Source organism: Aedes aegypti, chromosome 3 (genome assembly GCF_002204515.2).
Source record: "Aedes aegypti strain LVP_AGWG chromosome 3, AaegL5.0 Primary Assembly, whole genome shotgun sequence".
Lineage (NCBI taxonomy): Eukaryota > Metazoa > Arthropoda > Insecta > Diptera > Culicidae > Aedes > Aedes aegypti.
In genome coordinates this window covers 51,222,632-51,245,433 of record NC_035109.1, presented here as the reverse complement: position 1 = coordinate 51,245,433, position 22,802 = coordinate 51,222,632, and the positions used below count along the sequence as shown (strand labels likewise).

General features: G+C 36.7%; 1 protein-coding gene and 1 long non-coding RNA gene across 3 annotated transcripts in view; one reads left to right on the top strand and one right to left on the bottom strand.

Moving 5' to 3' along the window:
- Positions 1–22,802, bottom strand: part of LOC5565019 (ATP-binding cassette sub-family A member 1) — a 60,786-nt gene that overhangs the window by 33,956 nt on the left and 4,028 nt on the right. Inside the window, exon 1 of one of the 2 annotated variants that reach the window (XM_021853018.1) lies at positions 7,147–7,176. The exons of the other annotated variant lie outside the window; for it this stretch is intronic. Coding sequence (XP_021708710.1) covers positions 7,147–7,161 — 15 coding nt within the window. The 5' untranslated portion in view covers positions 7,162–7,176. Of the gene's footprint in view, positions 1–7,146; positions 7,177–22,802 lie in introns of those variants that run through there. 2 annotated transcript variants of the gene reach the window in all.
- On the top strand, positions 284–1,478 carry LOC110679074. The gene is made up of 4 exons (XR_002502191.1): positions 284–802; positions 871–948; positions 1,007–1,079; positions 1,141–1,478. It is a non-coding gene; the product is annotated as an uncharacterized LOC110679074 (long non-coding RNA).

Here is a 22,802-nt window from a genome sequence, read left to right as displayed (position 1 = left end):
ACATTAAGTTGTTTGAAATTGGCAACATCATAGAAAACAGACATGGAAAACAGTGAAAAGTAATCAATTTCACCCGAAATTACGGTACCTGAGGAAATTACAGCAGGTATTAGCTTTGGAGTTCTCAAGGATCTAGGGCAAATTCTGGAAAAAACTCTTCTGAGCATCCGTTAGAAAATCTCTGGAAAAAATTCTGGAAGTATTGGCAGAGAAATCTCTAGAAGAATGTCTGGAGAGATTCCTGTTGGGGACTCTGAAAGTATTCTAAATATATATTTAGAATTCCTGAAGCTTTTCCTTGGGGAATCTGAGACAAAATTTGTTACCAAAAATTTTGAAGTAATGCCGACAAAATGTAGCAATCATTTCCCGCAGTGCGTTTCCTATCAATAAATGCTATAAATCTTACGAAACAACAGCCGTAGCTCCTCTCTCGCACACTTCGGATACTAATCCGACAACTACAAAGCCATCCTACTTACGCGAACAGCAGCCCGAAAGCAATCAAGACAATAGCACTATAGCACAGTCATAGTGACTGAACAGAAGTTGGTGGTCGGTCGACGAGTCAAAGTCTCATGCAAAAAAGTGAATAAAAAGTGCATGCTAGTTTGCAAATATATTCGTTGTGCATATTGGCGAATCTCCAGAAGGTAAAAGGGAAAAGGCACTAAAGTATGTTCAGTTCAGAAGTAATTCCTTCTCATATTAAAGTGACGAATACGCCACGTGCAAGACAACTCTCGGTGCCAGTTGTACCCCACGTATTCTAAACTGCACGATACTTTGCATGATTGAGCAGGTAACATTAGGCGTATTTAGACCTTAAAACCCAAATGTACCAACAGCTTCTTTACCCGACTCCCCCAGACTGACCAGACCAGACCGAAAATACCGACCGGGACATTACCAGGCATCGCAACCACCCGCCACATGTTCGAACAATAGGTAACCATGTTCAATTAATGGTCCCACTTTGGCTAGGGTTCATAAAATGTGCTTTCAGTTCCACTCGCCCTTGAACGATCGGGATTTACGGGAGCTCAATCATCTGAAGCTGGGAAAAGGCCCTTCACCAGGTAAATGCTTTATAATCTGAAGAACGACGATGGAACTAATTTCCCCTCATCTCTCCTAAAGAGAGGGCCTTTTGTCCATTGCCTAAAGACTGTGCCGCCGATCACAACCGGCTAGCACACAGCGACACCGTCTCGGATAGTCCAATAAAGCCCATCACCTCATTGAGCCTTCGTCATTGGACGATTATTCCAACAAATGCACTCGTGATCTGTGTGGCAAGCAGAAGTGCAATATCGTCTCGCCGAAGAGAGACGTCGCGCTGGGACTCTGTCGCGCTGAGACTTTGTCGCGCTGGGACTTGTCGCGCAACATCTTCGGTGCGAGAGAGCAGGGATGGGAAATGTACTGTAGCAAACATTAACCACCTCGACATTCACATTTTTCTACACGACCATCAAAATCCGAAGCGAACCATGACCGTTCAAAACAAAAAAATGTCACGGCTCTTCAAAACTGTAATCTTCTGCTTCGCAACGTTTTTTCAAACCCGAATGCGAAATGACTCGAGCACAGTGGTGACGCGATTTTTCCGGTTTTCGGGGTTTTGCATTTTTGCTCGATAAAGGCAGCATGAAATTGAACTTGTTTATATGTATCACAACGGAATGATTGTGCTCTTGCTGTTAACGCTAATAGATATCAATTAGTTGAAAACACAAGCGAAATAGGGTAACGGTCGTATTTTGGACCCCCTAAGGATGTGATTTTAGTTTTTTGTCCCAATTAATTAATTGCACATCGTAACCAAGTCAAATAACATGCTTAAATGTGGAGAAAAACTTCCTCTACGAGATAAAAATGCCCAAACGGTCATGTAGGATCCAAAAAACATCGAAAATAATTGAATTGTGAAGCAGTTTTTTTCATTATTTTGGACACACCAATACATTTTGGACCCGCAAAGTATATATTTTGGACCCCCGGCATTTTTTATCATTTGGCGACAAAGCTCACGGCACTGGTTGTATTATACATTAGTCTAATCAATCGATTGACAATGGAAAACCGAAGGAACTCTACGCTTTTAGTTTAGAAACTTGAAAAAAGTTTTTGTTTACATTTGAAAAATGTCTGACGGCTTCAATTTCTGTCTGTAACGTGTTGTAATGGTTGCATGGATGAACCGATTAAATTAAATTAATTTCAGATAAAATAAACACATTTTCTATGTACAAACGGTTGATGCAAGTGCGGAATAGTCCAATCTTTTCAAATGGCATGCGAATTGAGTTGATCTTTCGACTTAAACTGGGAAATTTCCAGGAAAATGGCCCAGGGGGTCCAAAATATATAGAGGTCCAAAATATATTGGTTACCCTATTAGCGATTGAATTATTTTACATTTTTTCCAATCATTCACCTCGAGATGGCTGCCCGAAAACGGTCATAGTGGAGAGTCAAAAACAGTCAAGCAGTGTGTGAACCGTTGGCAGCGCAACACCTGATGGTATTGATGTTGCTTCTGCTTTGTGTTTTGGTTGACTGGCAGAATCGATGAACTGTGGCAAATTGTGATCACAGTTCTCAAGCCTGCGAGAGAGTGAGGGCGTGTCGCAGTGCAGCTCGCGACGCAACCGGTCGATCGCTTGTGACATCGAAGATGCAGTCAGCGCAACATCACGGGGCCCCCAACGAGTATTAACAGCGATGGATTATGTAGGGCAACTTCGAGCGTAGGAGATAACTGTATGTATACGGTAGATTAAGCATGATTAAAATATGATGATTTGAAGCAGCAAAACATTCTCGTTAGATGCTGTAAATCCTTATGGGATCATTATTGTGCCTGATAGTTTAGACAATACTTTATTGATGGTGCGTACTATTTAGTTCGTCATCACGTATTGGTTCAATCGTAGATTTAGAACATAGCCATTAGAGTGGTTCAAAAAATCGTTTTTGCTCCACACCGCTCATTCGATTCTAGATCAAATTCAGAGTGTCCTCCCAAAATTTGAGCTCATTTGGATGAAAACTGAGACTGCACAAGCCCTTTGAAGTTTATATGGGAATTACTATGGGAAAAGCAAACAATTCATTCAATCGGTCATGGTGTTTGCCCATGTGCTCTTGAGGATTAGAACTGTGTTGATACTGTGAGATACATTTATCAGTTACAACTTTGCCGAAGACCGTTTTTAAATCGGATGCCCCAGTAATTAGTTATTGATTTTTGAATGAGTTGTAATACTTTGACTATAATTATTGGGCTGTTCTGCAGGCATCACTGGGTATATGCAGTAAAACATAGTAGCCATGATTTGTGCGTGCTATCTTTCGCGCCAGGTGCAGCAATGTTGCCTGTTCAGAAGTTAAATGAGCACTGCTGAAGAATTTGTGACTGGATATAAATCAATAACTAATTACTGAGGCGTTGGATTTGAAAACGGTCTTCGGCAAAGTTGTAGCTGATAAATGTATCTCACAGTATCAACGTAGCTCTAATCCCCAAGAGCACATGGACAAAAACTATGACCGATTGAATAAATTGGTTGCTTTTCCCATAGTAATTCCCATATAAACTTCAAAGGGCTTGTGCAGTCACAGTTTTCATCCAAATGAGCTCAAATTTTGGGAGGACACTTAGAATTTTATCTAGAATCGAATGAGCGGTGTGGAGCAAAAACGATTTTTTGAACCACTCTAATAGCCATTGTTAGCGTTCAGAATTTCCATTTAGACAGTTTCCTTAGCCCAATAGGAAAACTGTCACATAGTCTTTGAAAGTTTCATTGGAGCCTGTACAACTTTGCATCAGAATTCAATGCAAGCAGAATAACGAATAAGAAACCTTGGATTCCGTGTTGGTTAAATTTGATACTTAAGAGACCTTCCATTGAAAATTGTTTGTTTAGAGACTTGCATTAAAATAGAGACCATGTCTTTGAAAAGGAAGTCATGGAATATGATCAAATCATTTTAAAGGAGTTAACTAAAAACTACTTCTAGAAATTTTGACGGCAATTCTAAAAAGCCAAGAACTTCTGGATAGTGTGCTGTTGGAGTTCTAAAGGAATTGCTTTGATTGTCGGCATGAGAATCAGAAATGTTTTGACATCTCGCGTAACAATTCAAAAGGGCCAATCCTCAGATCGTTGACTCTGAGAAAATTCGATTTGAATATTATTCACCACATTTTCAATTCCTATTTTTCAGTATTCAATTCAATCAATGTGATTTCTTGCTAGTTGAGTGACGAATTACTATTACTACACGCTAATAATTGATTTTATTCTGAAAACTGACAAAAAAGTGGAAAAAATGATAAGTTTAAATGCTTGGCCCATTTTCGATTTTCATCAAGGCATGGGCCTTTTTTATTGGCCAAAATAGAATTTTATTAGCGTGCTTGGCCCAAGGCTAGGCCTTTTCGGTTGTCAATGAATGAGCAAGAGAGAGTCATTGGCCTCTCACCATGCTAAGGCCAATGACAGTTTGCGAAATTTTCCGATTGTAGGCCCTCTTGATGGAGCGAGAACCAATCATTGGCCTTTTCGAGTGGGGGCCAATGAATGATTTGGAAAAAAGCGGTTATTGGCCGTTTTGAAAACCGAGTTTATAACGGTAAGTTTTATGATTATGTTGACAATGTTTGCATAGTTTGTGGGTGTTGGGAGATGCTATCGAATGGTACCAAAACCCGATTTGTTTACAATTTGATCATTGGCCCTTTAGAACTGTTACGCGAGACATGTTATGTTAAGCGTATTCGCACGTTCAGAAACCGCTAACACCATCACACTAGTGTTGTATATAATACGATACGACTGGTATTAGATCAATCCATTACTTCATCCATAGATTATTTAATGATCTTCTGATAATTCTCTATGGATATTCCAGACACTTCTCAAGAATTAATTCCAGAATGTTCACGGCAATTGATCCAAGAACATATTGAGGATTGACCGTGGATATTGTTAGGAACTATTTATTTACTCTTTCGAAAACGCCATAGAGGATTGTTCCATTTGTTTTTCTAACGGTTAAAGAAGTTTCATTACAGTTAGTATCCCAGGATTAACACTATACATATTCTCACGAGCCAGAATTTTTAGAGGTCATGCACAAACCATGTCACGCTTTACTAGGCATGAAATGACTATGGAAAACCTTATCGTGTCTTCCATCCTCCATAAGAATAAGTAAGTCGTTGATCGAGTTTGTGTGTATATTGAATAGATGATAAACAGTTTTGTTAGGGCAGGAAAAAATCGTTAGTTTGGCGCAGCTAAAAGCTGGAAAAAATCATTGATTATTTAATTGAATCGAAAGGAATAATACAGCGGTTCTTACATTTAGCTTTATTTAGGTTCAGAACCCTACCGATTGACGCTACTGTACCGTATGTAGTACTGTCTGTTTATAAGTAATTTTTATTAGTTAATTGGAACCTTCCATCAATATGAATTCGTACCTGGCACTACTTAATCGGAAAATCAATTATTCGTTATTTAAAGCCCAAATTAGCAATAATTATAAAACATTTATGTCTGAAAGTTAGATAGGACAATTTAGAATAATGACCTATTTTGTTCATCAGTTTCTTACCGATAATGTAGGGTAAGTGATCCATTAGTTGTGGGTGTTCCTATAGTTGCGGTAGTGCCATTTACCCTGATTTTATTTCACTAGTCACAAAACCGACACTGCCAATCGACGTATACACGGAATAGTTGAAAAGAGCGTTCAAATTGCCTTAAAACTGATGAAATAACACTAAAATTGCTAAAACTTTTCATACTTGCACTAATAGTTGCGGTAGAGTGTTCCTATAGTGGAGGATTTCATAAGAAAACAACGGATACCGCAACTATAGGAACACAAGTTTAAAATATACCGCAAATTAAAGGAACAGTGTATCAATAGTGGAGGTATTGTTTTTCACTGACATACTGCGATGAAATCATTTTTCTCATTACGTCAGTGGTCGTTACTAGTAATCCTTTATAAGAGAGATTCGCGGAAGCTCACATTTATGTCAAAGTGAGAGCCAATCGAGCAGCGAGAGCTGTCAAAGCGTGAGCCAAACGAACATGCGTTTTGTTTGTTATGAACTTTTCTTGAGGAGTAATGTAATCCGCTTGAAATTATTTCGGTGAAAGTTGTTTTGCATGATGCAAAAATTTTGAAATATTTTCCTTTTTAAAATTTTTGTCAATGCGATTTTTAGTTGTTGATTGTTTCTGCTGTTTTTAGTTTGGAAATGTAGCTCAAAGATCTATAACAAAATAAAATACACTTTTCAGCAATGAGGAAGTCATATCCGTGTTACAATATTATTCTCGACGCCGAGCAAAATCAGCACTGCTGGTATATTGCCAAATGATTCCATTTTACTTCCGCTTATCTCTCTATAAAAGATCACTAGTCGTTACTTCCCGTTACAATCTAAACATGTACATTAATTGCGCTTCTTGAATTCAGGCAGTTAAATGAAGTTCAATCGTGCTTAGTACCTCCACTATTGGTACATCTACCCTATAATATGTAATTCACTTGATTAGCAGCTTTGAGCATGAGCATGAGCATTGATGACCGTACAATTCGTAGTTGCTACTCCGTGATTGACAAGAATCATCGAAATTGTACAGGGAACCAACAGATGTAGCTTGGGAGTAGCATATCATCTTCAATGTACATTTTCGAGGACTCTGAAATTAGTAATGTCAATAACGGCGCCGGCCACGTCCTTACGGTCATCGGGGAAGGGAAGGAATGTTAGTGTGACATCCATTGTTACTAAAGACCGAGTATACCTCTGCATCTTCATGGTTGCCATGGGAAGGAGTTTTGTTAGTGGAAGGGCTTAAAAGCTACATGATCAGGATTCACCTTGGTAAGTGATGCGATTCATGTAACCTCTGTTTGAAAATTATCTATCAATGCGTCGACATCTTAAACATCGAACTATTCAAAGGTTTGAATCTCGAAAATTTATAAAACATGAATAAGCGCTTATGTCAACACTTAAAGTGACGAACTATTCATAGTTTGTTCAACAAATTCATAAAAAAATACATGTTATGATACAAATGTGTTATTAGAAGCATGAAACGAGCTCACCAATTGGTAATCCATCCTCGACTGAACAGTTACAATCGCAGCGTCAACACGTACAAGCTGGAATATAAAATAACCCCGATGGCGCGCGAAAATGAATCGGACTGCTCGGGTCTTCGCAAAGCATTAACCAAGCGAACGACGCCAGCAAAAAACACTCCGAGTGCGCGAAAATGAATCGGAATGCTTGGGTCTTCGCAAAGCACTAAGCAAGCGAACGAAGCCACCGAAAAAACACTCCGAGCGCGCGAAAATGAATCGGACTGCTTGGGTCTTCGCAAAGCACTAATCAAGCGAACGACGCCAGCAAAAAACACTCCGAGCGCGCGACAATGAATCGGACTGCTTGGGTCTTCGCAAAGCACTAACCAAGCGAACGACGCCAGCGAAAAACACTCCGAGCGCGCGAAAATGAATCGGACTGCTTGGGTCTTCGCAAAGCACTAAGCAAGCGCACGAAGCCACCGAAAAAACACTCCGAGCGCGCGAAAATGAATCGGACTGCTTGGGTCTTCGCAAAGCACTAACCAAGGGAACGACGCCAGCAAAAAACACTCCGAGCGCGCGACAATGAATCGGACTGCTTGGGTCTTCGCAAAGCACTAACCAAGCGAACGACGCCAGCGAAAAACACTCCGAGCGCGCGAAAATGAATCGGACTGCTTGGGTCTTCGCAAAGCACTCTGTAATTCACTTGATTAGCAGCTTTGAAGAAAAAGTTTACACTTGGAGCGATTAACAATCGAAATATAACTAATGAACGCAGAAATTATAAAAGCTAAACTATCGTGGCGCACATTCCATCAATCTTATGCCGCACGGTGTGCTGAAACACACATACTATTGAACTTGCATGAACCTCCTATCTTTTTTCACTAAAAGTTAGCCTTGATAGTCTAAAAAAGCTTGCGGAATATTAAAAAATCTGTCATCGGCAAAAAATTGAAAAAAGTCGATTTTTGTATTTTTATCCTTTTTTTTATATATGAGTTCATAGGATAATATTAGAGTTACACTAATATGATGACTTTTAACGGCCAATGACCAATTTGACATATCTTTAACATGAATGAATTCTCATATGTTTTAAATAAAGCATCATTTCCTAAATACGCTCACACAATATGACCAGCCCATGATGGTATGCCGTATTTTATATAATGGAAATTTCACTTTTCACTTCAGAAAAGCTCATACGAACGATTTGTATTCTTCTTTCTGAATCAAATCAGTAATATTTTACGTATGTGGCATAGTTTTCTAATCAGAATAGGAATTCCCAGAAATGGATACACATGGCAGTATAGGTTGTATTCATGTGTTTATACGCGCAAAAGTCTTGAAAGAGGGTTCACTATAACATGAAGTTTTATGCAGTCACTAATCTACTCATATGCAATGCGCACATGATATTTGGGGTTTGAAGTGCCTGATTTTTAATAAAGGAGCTGGATTACTTCGGATCGACATTATGTCATCACTCCAATTATTTGTCATGAGATGAATAATAAATGTGGCGAACGGGGACGGACCTGGTGTAGTGGTGCAACGGAAAACGGAACCGGTTTGCCAGTACGAACTAACACAGCTTGTCGATTCAGTGTTCGTTCACTTTCATTCGTTGACAGCTCAACCGAGATGGTGTAATTCATGCTGGCGAACCGGTTCCGCATTCCGTTGCCGTTCCGCTATCATTGCGTTTGGGCCTTCACTCTCGTTCGGATTCTGCAGTACGTATTCGCCCATGCTGCCAGAACAAGTTTAATTTATTTTTCAAGCTATCTGCTGATCTCTTTTTTTTGTTAAGTCGTGGGTAGGACAATCCTTTGACTGTCCTACCCAGCTGTTTTTTGTGCGTAGTACATGTCCTACCTGTCCTTGGATTCAATTATGTAGAAGTTTCATAAGGAATTCCCTGTATCTGGCAAAATATATCCAAGTCCCACTAAGAGTCTGATGAATTAGAAGGTGACGCTATTCTAGGATGGCGATAAGTGCATCCCTGTTGAAGTAACTAGTGATAAGATAAATCGCCACAATTATTCTGATTTGATAAGATTTTTGGCTATTCAAAGCACATGGAACTGTAAGCATTCATTTGAAATTGCAAAACTTTTACAGGATCGGGCTATAAGCCTTTCTAGTGCATACATCAGTAATTTCCAGATACCGCGTCCTTAATACTCTGCTGTTATTTGATTCTATTAGTAATTTTAAGTATTCTGTTGTTAAACCCCAGGATCTTTAGAAATACTACAGGGTACCTCTAGAAGTAATCGAAATCTTATTGAAAATTCCTCCATTTCACTGGAGCTTTGTAAAATTTCTTGAGACCAAAGTTTCGATAGAAATTCTTAGAAGTCTTATGACTGGAATAATTCTGGTTGTTTTCAGGAACCTTCGACTTATGCACAGAATCCTCGAAACAAAATTTCTCCGATAGGAATCCACAAGATTTAAGTTATGTTTATGTTTAAGTTTATGTTTTGCTTCAATTGTCCATGACAAGTTGACTAGCTTATTTCCAGCTTCAAATGTGTAAATATGGAGGGCGGGAACACAAAGAATTATTACATTACCTGTTCCAAAATTTCTGCTTCCAAGAATTTCTCTAAGATATTTTTCGAGAAATGTTATGATCTTCGGAATTTCTGGAGAATTTCCTTAGTATAGTCTTAGAAAAACAAACAGGACATATCAGTAAGTAAGCTCCTGATAAAAATCCTGAAGTAACGTTTGGACTCTAATTCACAACATTTTCATTTTTTTTTTTTTTTGAAAATTGAAATGGCTGGCAAAATAGACAAATATTAGTATAAGAGTAGAAAATCAACACTGAGCAAATAACTGGCAAAAGAACAAATATGCGAAGATTTATTCCATGAAATGTTTCGGTAGGCTAAGCCGGTAGAGCAAAATCCTAGTATATTCAAGTGAACAACATTTGCTGATGACATTTCCTCTTCAGATGGAGAAGTTTAAGGGAGTTTGTTAAACACACACTTTCCCGGTAATTTCTACTAATGCATTCGACACCCAGCATGTAAAACATATAATCAGCTCTTATAAAGTCCCACTGTAGTCTGCGAATTTAACGATAATCTTTAAATTTCGTGAAATTTTCCCCTTAATTAACAGTTTTATAGGCAAATGATTAAAACGTATTTGTTCCATATTTTGAAACGTCATAATGCTTCTAATAAATAAGCTGATAACCATGAGTAACGCACCATTCATACCACATCAAATAGATTCTGATACCTACTGAGTATGAAGTCACAGTTATAATGCGCTTAGTTTCGCCACATTATTTGTGTTATTCTATCTAGACATACACTGCACAACGACCGAGCTATACGATTCCATATACTGCCGTTCTACGCTTATTTGTCCCGCGGTCCATAAGGTTGACATAGAACATGGGACAAGTAGGCGTAGAAGGGCAGTAAAGGGTGCATAGCTACTTGGGCACTTCCATGATTCACTTTGGCATGGGTTTTTTTTCTCGGCCGAATCGTCTGAAACTTTGCAATAAGAAACACTTCAATATAACGCATATTTTATGAGCTCAGTAGCTTCCAAAAACCCCCATTGTCGAAGGGAATCAAAAGTGCCAAGAATAGAATCCGGCTCCCTAATTGTATATGAACCCAACCGATTGAAATGCACCAAGAGATACGTGCATCCATATACCTAAATGTATAAGCTCAACGGAAACGTGTCAACCGTTTCTACGCATCACATGTTACAGGAATTTCAATTGTTTTCATTATTAATCAGTTTGCTTGCACCGAAGCCAAAGTAAATCGTAGATAGGTAGGTACTTTTGCGACGAACCTTTTTTCTGATTTGTGAGTTCGTCCTTTATACGGAACGGAGAACAGTCAGCGGTGCGACGACAATGTATTGCATGCTTAAGCACCTCCGCTTATTGATTAACAGGTATGTACTACATAGAAAGGTTGCAAGGTGAAAACGAAAGTGGACCTAGGTGCTAACTGAACTGTGATGAGTCACAATGAGAGTCAATTTTTTTATAGTTCATACAAAGAGAAGTTCACCGCTCTTTTTGTTCGAAATCCACTTTTGGCTCTTGAATTGAATTCCGTATCAGATTAAGCTTTCCAATGCATTCAAACTGCCATGTACATTTGAACTTAGTGAATAATCATAGTTAGATATCTAATCGAGTACATATAAATAAACCGCATAACCGCAATTCTGAATGTGTGAGACCAAAACACGTAAATAAAACAGAAATCAGACTTGTTCTAACACTGCCCAATGCAGCGAGCAGGAAATAAAAAACGAGCTCAGCTGGTTTTATGAAAGCTAAACTTGTTGACTTTCGTTCACTGTGGTGGCCTCTCGCATAGACGGAGCGAAATGCAACGCTAGCAACAAAATCTACTAAACATTAGGGTGTCGCAGAAACAAAACAAAATCATTGCTCGAAACATCAAGGTGCTCAAATCTTGATCCGTTGTTTATAGCATTTTGTATTTTAATTTGATTCTTAATTGTTGTTTTGTATAAAAAATACATGAAAAGGTTTCCGCCATAATGAACGAAAATTTTCGAAAGTAGATTTTTTGTATCTTCTTTTATTCAACAGTCAAATTCATCATCCTATTTTTAATGATATGACATGAATATTGAGCGTTGTCTGGTAGCCGGCGCATTAGTAAACCTGTCTCCTTATGTTGTTATGCAGTTTTGCTATTATTTCTTAGTTATTATTTGTCTTCCAAATCGTAATAAGGACTGTTCATTTTATAAAGTGGACACCTTGTGCATGCTGTATCTTTTTAATTTATCAATGAAATTTCAATCGGTTTTCTGCACATCGTTTGACTAGTATTGTACAATGTTGTGATAATAAAAATTCTCCAAAATTAATTAAATTTCACACGAATATGGAACAACGATTAGAACGGTCGGTTTTTGGAGGTTATCAAAATCAATGATTGTTAGAAATTGGCTGGAAAATTCGACAATTTATATTTTTTATTTTCAAAAAGGGCTTGTTCTTCAAAAGTATCATCAACTAGAAGCCTGATGGAAAAAATCAAGTTATTTTTGGAACAACAATTTTACAGATATAATAACATCATTTTCCCCCTATATTTTTAGAGAAAACCATTTTAAAATTGAAGGGGATCGGTATGAGTAGAATTTTTTGGTTAAAAGTACGTCCTGACGGAAGTCCTAATATAGTATTAATATGAAAAATGACTTACGCATTCATAGAGTTACTTATTAAGTCCCCAGGTGACATTTAAAGCACAATAGATACACAATTGCTTTATTCTTAGAAGACCTTTCAAAGTACATTGACAATCATCAAAATTGGCAACACTGCTGTAATAAAATCGACTTCATTTTGCACCTATTATTTTTGTAATATGTTATTCTGAGATTACCAATTGAAATTTTTGGAGAAAACCATTTACAATTTGCTGCAGATCGATCGTGTACGCATACACGATTTTAAAAGTATGAGACTTTTTAGTAAAACTACCATAAACAGTAAAATTTGTACTTAGGACTGTGGTTTAAACGCACGATTTGGCTCTCGTTTGCACAAATATAGTTTATTTAGTAAACCAGACCAGTTTTGAACACGCTTTTTACTTTCCTCTTTTGCTGGGAGTGAAAGGATGGTGTATCAGCAAATTTGGCCATAAATGGGTGCATCACTAATGTTACTTAATGTCAGAGAATGGTGGAATATAGTTGATTTTTTTAAAAGCTATACCTTTTGTAGAATAGTAAAGGATACAAACATACAATTTGTTCATAAAAATTAGGATTTTTGTTTTGCGAAAAATAATGTTAAACTTTGACGAACAGCTTTTCTTAGGAGTTTTTGGAAAAATTATTTGGCTCTTCAACGAAAAGCATTTTCTAAGATCTTATATTTTAATAGTATTGTAGAATAATAGTTGAACGATGCACAGAAAACCGATTTCGATTTTATCAATAAATAAAAAAGATATAGCAAAAACAAAGTGTCCACTTTATAAAATGAACAGTCCTTATCGAATTTATTCGCACCTTATGATTTAGACTTTTTTTTTTGGAATGAGGGAAAGCCTGTAGGAGTGAAAAAAAAATCTCTTCTCCTATAGGCATAAAACCCTCAAACCTATCTTTATTTAGGCCCTTACCATAAAGTATTAGGGGCCGATTCAATAATGTTATATACAATGTTTGTATTAATTTTGTTTAGCTTCTACATCTTGTCATACTTTCACGACAAGTTAGAAGTTCTAAACTCGGGGCTTGGGATGCAACGTAGGACGATTCTCTTGTCACTCCATCTTCTCAATGGATTTGTGAAGTTGCTCAGATGAGATGGTGATGATCAGCTCAATGGTATTATTGGAGGCGTCGTGCAGTTCAAAATGGTGGCTTGAGGAAAATTTGAGGAAACGGAATCGGTTTGATATATGGCTTAAGACATCCGTCAATCACTCAAGTCGCAGGTAATAGTAATTCACTGTTAAAGACAAAAATTAGATAGGAAAGTCAATAGCTTTTAGAAATTTATATATAGGATTTAGGAAATTGGGATTGCGAGAAAACAGAGCATCGCGGACTGTTGCGTTGGGTGGTTTCCATAAAACAGGAAGGGAATCAATCAATTCTTGTCTTTTTACTTCATATTTAGAACAAACCCAAACGACGTGTTCTATATCTTCAAATCCCTCACCACAGTCACAATGATTAGTATCACTTAAACCAATACGCTTAAGGTGAGCCTTAGATCCATAATGATTCGACATTAGTCTAGAAATAACCTTAATAAAGTCCCTAGTCAGATTATAATCTTTAAACCATGATTTTTTTGATATTATTGGTGCAAGATCGTATAAGTAACGTCCCATAGATCCTTCATCCCAAGATCTTTGCCATTCAGCAATTGCTTTCCGACGACATGTTTGAAAAAACTCCCTAAAATCAATTTTTCTTTCAAAAATTTCACCTACTATGGCACCTTTTTTGGCTAAAATAGGCAATGCGATGGTATCCATATGAAAGTGATGCTGAAAGAGCGCATTGTTAATGTATTCAATAGTTTTCTTATTTCAATAATAAAATATGTTGCATTTTGTGGTTTTATTGATTTTAAAGCTTCAATAGAGCTAAGACTGTCGGAAAATATGTAATAGCTGCCAACCGATAAATTAAGGATGATAATTAAAGCATTATATATCGCTGCCAACTCCGCAACAAATACTGAACATGGATTCTTAAGCTGATGATATGTAGAAACGTTTTCATTGAAAACACCGTAACCTACACTATTATCTATGCTAGAGCCATCAGTGTAAAAACATTTGTCAGAAGAAAGTCTTCCATTTTTCGATGAAAATATTGAAGGTATTATTTTGGATCTCAAGTAATCTGGAATATTATTTATTTCTTGTTTCATAGGAATGTCATATGTAACTTTATCGTTGTTTAACTGAAGGAAATTTATATTGAGCTGTTCTGAATCTATTATAGCAGGTGAAATATCTTCAGATATGTGCCAATAATAAAGTGGCATTCGTCTGGACTTACCATTAATTGCAGAAGTTTGTCAAAATTTGCAATGATAATAGGATTCATGATTTCACTGCGAATTAGAAACCGACTCCCAAGCTCATAGAACCTAATCATTAAAGGAGGAACACCCGCTAGGACTTCCAAACTTTTAGTATGAGTAGAATTCATAGATCCCAATGCTAAACGAAGACATCGATACTGAATCCTTTCTAGAACAAGGATATGTGTACGTGCAGCTGGATAAAAGCAAAAACTTCCATACTCTATCACAGATCGTACCGTTGTCTTGTACAACCTAATTAAGTCTTCTGGATGAGCTCCCCACCAACTTCCAGTAATGGACCTGATAAAATTTATTCTTTGCTCACACTTAGATTTTATATATTGAACATGTTTTTTCCATGTACACTTGGAATCTAATCAAATACCCAAGTATTTGTAGGATAAAGATTGATTAATTTTTTTCCCTGATAGCTGTAGTTCAAATTTTGCTGGATGATGTTTTTTAGAAAAAACAACCATTTCAGTCTTTTCTGGTGAAAATTCGATTCCTAAATCAGTTGCCCATGAAGACAAACTATCTAATGTAGCTTGAAGCGGAGCTTGCATATCTTCTCTATCTTTACCTATTACAGAAATAACACAATCATCAGCTAATTGTCTGAGAGTACATCCTTCAGCCAAGCAATTATCAATCTCACTCACATATATGTTATACAGAAGTGGACTCAGGCAAGAGCCCTGAGGCAAACCCATATAACTTACTCGGTATTCTGAGATTGAGCCACTAGAAAAATACATGTGCTTTTCCCTTAATAAATTATTCACAAAATTATTGAGTTTTGGAGAAAGTCCTTTCCTATGCAATTTTTGAGTAAGAATGCCAAGGGAAACTGAATTAAAGGCCCCTTTTATATCTAGAAAGACAGAGGTCATTTGTTGTTTACTACCAAACGCTATATCAATTTCAGTTGTCAACAAACCAAGACAATCGGTAGTCCCTTTTCCTTTACGAAAACCAAATTGTGTTTCTGAAATCAACTTATTTGATTCAGCCCAATTGTCTAAACGGTTCAGAATCATTTTTTCCATTATTTTCGTATACATGACAACATAGAAATGGGACGATAAGAGTTATGATCAGAAGGTGGCTTACCCGGCTTTTGGACCGCAATTACCCTGACTTTTCTCCAATCATTTGGAATAACATTATGGTCTAGGAACCAATTAAATAAATTCAATAATCTTTTTTTAGCTACATCTGGAAGATGTTTTAATAGATCAAATTTTATACCATCTTTCCCTGGAGAATTGTTCCTTCCTGATAGAAGAGCTAATGAAAACTCAATCACTGTGAACATTGGTACACTATCCTCAGAAGTATCAAAACAAAACAAAACAAAACTTTTTGATCCATTCATGTGAATACTCTTTATCCTCATTAACTGAAGATTTATTTCTCATATTTTTAGCAGCTTTCCAAAGAGCAGTCATAGAGGTCTCATGTGATAATTCTCCAACAAACTTTCTCCTATATGATTTTTTCTTTGCTCTCACTAAATTTTTATACTTACGTTCAAGTGAAATATATTTCTCATAAGATTGTCTCGAACGCACTTTTCGATAAACTTTAAAAGCAGCAGATTTTTCTTTTACAACAGTATTGCATTCTTTATCCCACCATGGATTTGGTATGCGATTTACTATTTTTTTTATTTGGAATCGGTTTATTTTGAGCTTTAATAGCACTATCTTTTTTTTTTTTTTTTTTTTTTTTTTTTTTTTTTTTTTTTTTTTTTTTTTTTTTTTTTTTTTTGTGTGGTATTCAGTTGGAGCTGCCTGACAGCTTAAATTGTCATGGCTGAACCCTCGGTCTGGCTTTTGCCAAGTTTCCCCTCTACCAGGACCAATACTCAGACGGACTAGGCAATGGCGCCCACATGAACACTGTTTTTTATTAGTATTGTGACGTGGTAGTTTTTGAAAAGTACCCATATTCCCTTGCTTCTGAGAAAAGGAAGCATTATGAAAATCAGCAGCTCCATTAGAATTTGTTTGAAATAGTAGTGTAGAATTTGTTTGAAATAATAGTGCATTACTAATACTGTCTAGTCGAAATGGTTTTGAATAATTTGTCATTCAAGTGCTATTCTGATTACTATTGTCTTTTACGTAAGATTAGAGTCTTAAATGTCAAGTGTCGTCAAGTCTTAACAAAATTAGGCTGTTTAGTAGTAGTTCTAGTTAATTTCATTTTTTGTTGTTAAAAGTATTTATTGGTCATTACGTTCATATAGGGCAAATGTACCATTAGTGGTGCACCTAAGGGAAAACTGCTAAAACGCAGTGTTAAAATCATCAAATATATGATTTTAACGTATCAGTCGATAGATTTCAAATCCTTCTATCATTCAAATGTATAAAAATCACGATTCATTTAAAATTTCCCTGTAAAAAGCCTTGCACCAATAATAGGAACACTGTTCCTTTAGTGGAGGTATGTTTTAAGAATGGTTCCTTTAGTGGCGCAATCCATTGATTTCTTATGGGACCCTCCACTATGGGTACTGATGCACCACTATAGGTGCAAAGGAGCAAAAATGTTAAGCAAAATAATTGTTTTAAATACTTTAACGGTTAAATTTCATGAATATTTTTCGATAACTTATATCATTTTCGCATCGTACATCATAGAAAAATATCACATAGCCATAAATTAGTGCGAAACATGTCAAAACACACTACCTCCACTATTGGAGCTACCTCCACTAAGGGAGCGTTTGCCCTATCCTTAAAGAAAAAAGTCGCTTTCCTTGTCTGTTCAACAATTTTTCGAAACTAGCAAGTGTATCCTAATGATCGATCTCAGCGTCTTACTTACCATAGTCATTTTTATAGTGAATATTGAAGAGTAAAGTTACCTTAGGCTTCTATTACAGTCTCCTAAAAGATTCACTTATCGGTGGCAAATGCAATGCTTCACAACGCCTACTTTCTACTTGTAAATTTTGCGAAAATGAAGCTGGAATTAGTTTATTTATACCGCTGTTACAAAAGAGGTATTTCTTATTATGGCAATGTAAAAACCATATTAAAATAAGATTGTCGCCACTTATTTCTACTCAGTGAATCTACTAGTCATTACTCATTTTCCTAAGAGTTCCTAAGTAGTCCCTACGATAACGATGTATTTAGCTAGCTAATAGTAAGAGTGGCTACGGATCATTCTGGTTAGCAAAAGGCAAACTGAACGTCACCAATAGTATTAATGTCCACTTCGAATAGATTAGTTATTTGAAATGGGCATCAATTCTATCAATGACGCAGAATGTCCGTTGGATCACATCCGAGATATTATTGCGTCTATGCCATATGAATTATGACGCGGCTTTAAGCAAAAAATGCCAAAATGTGATACCACCACTACAGGTTACGCCTTTGGTTTCCATCATATGGGCTAATGGATTATGCCCTCCCATCGCGGCAAGGTCGCATAACCAAGGGGAGGGCATTTTGAGCTTTAATAGCACTATCTATAATCAAATTCACAATAAAATCATATTCATCCTCTAAACATAAATCTGTCAGATTGTCAAGAGCCTCTGAAATTATCGAACTATATTTTTTCCAGTCAATATTTTTAGTTAAATCATATTCAATGTTCACATATTCCCTCATTCTTTGATTATCATTATGAATTGAAATAACGATTGGTAGATGATCACTTCCATGCGGATTGTCAATTACTATCCATGAACAATCATAAACCATTGAAGATGAACAGAATGATAAATCTAAAACAGCATCCTTTTTTTGTGGACCTGCAATTCTTGTTACATTTCCTGTATTCAGAATACATAAATTGTAACAATCTAACATGTCATGGATTGGCATCGCTCTTTTCTCATCGTGGTCAGAACCCCATGCAGTACTATGACAATTAAAATCACCAACGATTACCCAAGGCGCAGGAATGGTATCAAGTATTGTTTCAAGACCATTGTAGCTAAAAGTTACTTTTGGAGGTATATAAAAGGAAACTAGAGAAAATTCCTTACCTTTCATATTCACATGACATGCTATAACTTCTATTTTGGATTTATTAGAAACACCAATTCTATAAAAGGAATGACATTTCTTAATACCAATTAAAACCCCTCCGTAGCCATCGCTTCGGTCCTGTCTAAGAATATTGAAATCAATCAAATCCACCGTCAATTCAGGAATCAACCATGTTTCACATAACGCAAAAATATCACAGTTAGTTTCTGATATTAATAAATTCAATGAGTTGATATTAGCCATAACACTCCTACAATTCCATTGTAGTACTGAAACGTGATCAGTCAATTGATTTGCGTATCTAGCCATCGAAATCAATTAAAGATAAAATGGGCCACTCAACAGTCATCTGTTTACCAAAGTTAGCTATCATCGGTATACAAACTTTTTTTGCGAAAAATGGTGACATAATGGTTCAGAAGTTTTAGGATACACTGTATCGGGCTTTAGGACATTTGGTCGTATGACTTCAGAAAATTTCGTCGAAAGATTATTTTGTAATGGTTGAACAAAACATCGTTTTTGCACAATGAATGATTTTAATTTCATTTTTGGCAAACATACTTTTCATCAGAAGTCAATATCTATCTACATGATAATTATTACCAGTGCGCATAAAACCTTCGTGCTGTGCGTTTGTGTCTTCTCTTGGAAGTTAGCGAAAGCTAGCATTGATAATACTTCTTGGACAACGTCTTGGGAAAAAAAAACTTTCTGAGAAGTTCTCTTCTTCTTTCGTTTATTTACTAAACATGGTTGCAACCACGAACAAAAGGAAGGGCGAATCTCTGAATTCACAAACAACTCCCTTCCAAAAAAGTGGGATTTAAGCCTGTCACTAAACGTGGCAAAAATGGAAGAGAGGACGTTTCTCCGGAATGTACGCTTTATTCCAAGGGTGAAATGGTTAATGTTGATAATTGATTCGAAATGAGCAATCAGTTTGATACTCTAGACAAATTTTCCGAATACCAAATCGAAGAAGTCTCTAGCACAGGCTCTTTGAGTCAAGTGCGGAAACAAAGAGTGCCGCCTTGATGGAGATCTTGAACTCCATTAGGGAAATCAAGGTTTCCTTCCAAATCGCAAATAAAGGAGACTTTCGCGTATTGCCGGAAACTCTTGAAGGTCGCGAATTTCTTCTTAAACACTTTGAAGAGAAGAAGCACATTTTTTTTACTTATGACGACAAAACTGAAGTCGACTTGAAAGGTCTCTCGAGTTACTAGGGTTTCAATGCTAGTAATGGATCCCTTAGTAGCTGAAATTCACTCTCGACGCTTTTCCGCAATGATATCTCAGGCGGATATACGATTTGCGGAGTCTAACAACAAGTTCAATGTCTTTACTTCATACGCTTATGAAACACACAAAAACATTCGATTTTTGCAGCGAAATATACCTTTGGAATTAAAGACCCTCCCTTTGATTCCCATGTAATCCGGCTCGCTGCCGACGTGCCTATTATGGACCCACCTGGAAATGCGTATTATGGACCCCATTGTGTGGTTTCATTTACAAAACTGGTCAAATATCTGTATTTATGCGTCTAAAACCAAATATTTTGTCTGAAACTGCTGACTAACAATGCGATCGAAGTTCTCCCGGTGAATTTTCATAGGAATAAGGTTGCTTTGAGTGTTAATTTTACGTTTTTCTGTAGGGGGTCAATAATACGCAAAGGGTCCATAACCGGCATCGACTCTCTATAAGTCACCTGAAGAAATCAAAAATGGAATGAATGATTCACTGGGATTACTCCCCAGTCCAAGTAATCATTATGAAAAAGAGAACCCAATCTGTCATTCGTTTCCCAAGAATATTATTTAGTTCACTTTAACAAAAAGAACTAAATAATATTAAAGCTTTAGAAAAAGCAAAACTTATGTTCGATGTTCGTGTGACGTGGGAACATTTCCAGAAACCTGGAGGAAATTACCAGAACTCCACTCAGTGCCGTCGGTGCCAAAAGTGGGGTCATGATACAAAAAATTGTCGCGTGGATGCTAAATGCATGATTTGCGGAGGTTGTTCTCACGCCAAGGATGTCTGTCCAGTGAAGGAAGATACCGATAAGTTCTTATGCGCCAGTTGCAAGGGCAATCATAAGTCAAATTATTGGTCTTGCCCTTCGCGCAAGAGAGTCTTTGAGGCTCGTGCCAGGCAGATGAAAGATAATATCCGTTACGATAACGGTCGTTTTCGGAATTTGCCTGGTAGAGTATCGAACAATGCTCATTTTTCAGTTAAAATCGCTTGATCATGGATCATACCGTAATTCGGGGTGTAGTTGATCAGTGGGGAGAAGTTGATCATTCACGTACCCACATGTACAAACTGACAAGAGAGCTATGATTCGAATTCAATTAGCACAATTTCTTTGACGTCGTATTACCTGATGGCTGCTATTGATGTTCCTATGTTCGGTATGACATTCAAGATAATTATACCATGGAAAAACAGATTTTTTATGAAATGTTTGATGAACTGTTGAAGGGTTCTTCTCCAAACAATCGACTATTGACAAGGCAATATAAAGACACCATTTAAATAAACTGTTTCATACATTCCAGATATGTTCTGTGAATCCAGTTTTGATTTTGCATTGTGAATAAACAATCATTTTCTGAGTAAAAAATGTATTTTTTTGCGCACGAGTTGTTAATCTCAAAGAAAATTGCATACATTTAGGCGTTTAATATGGTGTGTTTTGTAATTTACAATATTCGAATTTAAAATTGACCGATATATCATTGAGTTGTAAGATTTTTGAGAGTTGATCCAGATTCAGCAACCCCAAATTTAGTGAATAGCATATCTATTTATTTTAGGAAACTTATCGCAATAATTGATCAACTTCACCCCGGAATCAAAAACTCCACTTTTTGATTTTTAAAATATATTTTTGTAGTTAAATGAACATTTCGTCGAAATTTTGTTTGTATGATTCAATAGATATCCAACCAGTACATGTTTTAAAAATATATGGATAATAATGCATGCATGCTACTAGGAGTTACAGAACAGAATCGCTCGAAAGTGATCAACTTTACCCCATTTTACGGTACCCATCAGGAAGATCATACTCATGCTCATTCACAAACTAATTTTAATCCGTCGGGGAGCCGTTCGAATCATTCAATTTCGAATGTATCTACCCACGGAAAATCCTTTGCCGATATCGTAGCAGGTAATTTAAACTCCTCCCCTATTCGTACTACGAGTACCCATTCTACTTGTTTCAAATCAAATGAAAAAAAAAAAAACCCTATCGCCACAGGTAACTCCTACTCCGCTTTTTCGTCTACCGAAAATTCTAATGGGAAATCATCAGATAATGTACCCACTTCAAGTGATATGTCTGCCTCTGATTTTAATTTTCTAACTGAACAATTGAATCTAATGATTGATGCAATGTTCAAAGCCACCACTATGACTGAAGCAGTCCAAGTTGGTGTAAAATTTACTAAACAAATTGTTATTCGATTACTTTTTTCTAATGGATCCAAATAATAATTTAAATATTTTAAATTGGAATGCTCGTTCTTTGAATGGTAAAGAGGACGAGCTGTTTAATTTCCTTACAGTTAATAACGTGCATATAGCAGTTATTACCTAAACGTATTGAAAACCTGGATCTAAACTCAAAAGGAATCCTAACTTTTTTGTTTATCGTAATGATCGACTTGATGGTGCATGTGGGGGTGTAGCAATCATCATTCATAGGCGTATAAAACATCAACTGTTTTCGTCATTTGAAACTAATGTTTTTGAAACTTTTCTGTTGAAACACAGCTTGGTAAATATACTTTTATACCTGCCTATTTGCTTTTTCAATGATCTGGACAGCAAGTTAATTTGCTCCAAACTGACTTGCGAAAATTGACTCGCAATAAGTCAAATTTTTTTGTCATTGGTGACTTTAATGCCAAACATCGGTCATGGCAGAATTTTATTTGATGAGTGCTCTCCAGGATATTTCTCAATTGAATATCCTGATAGCCCTACATGTTTTTCCTCTTCTAGAAATCCGTCTACGATTG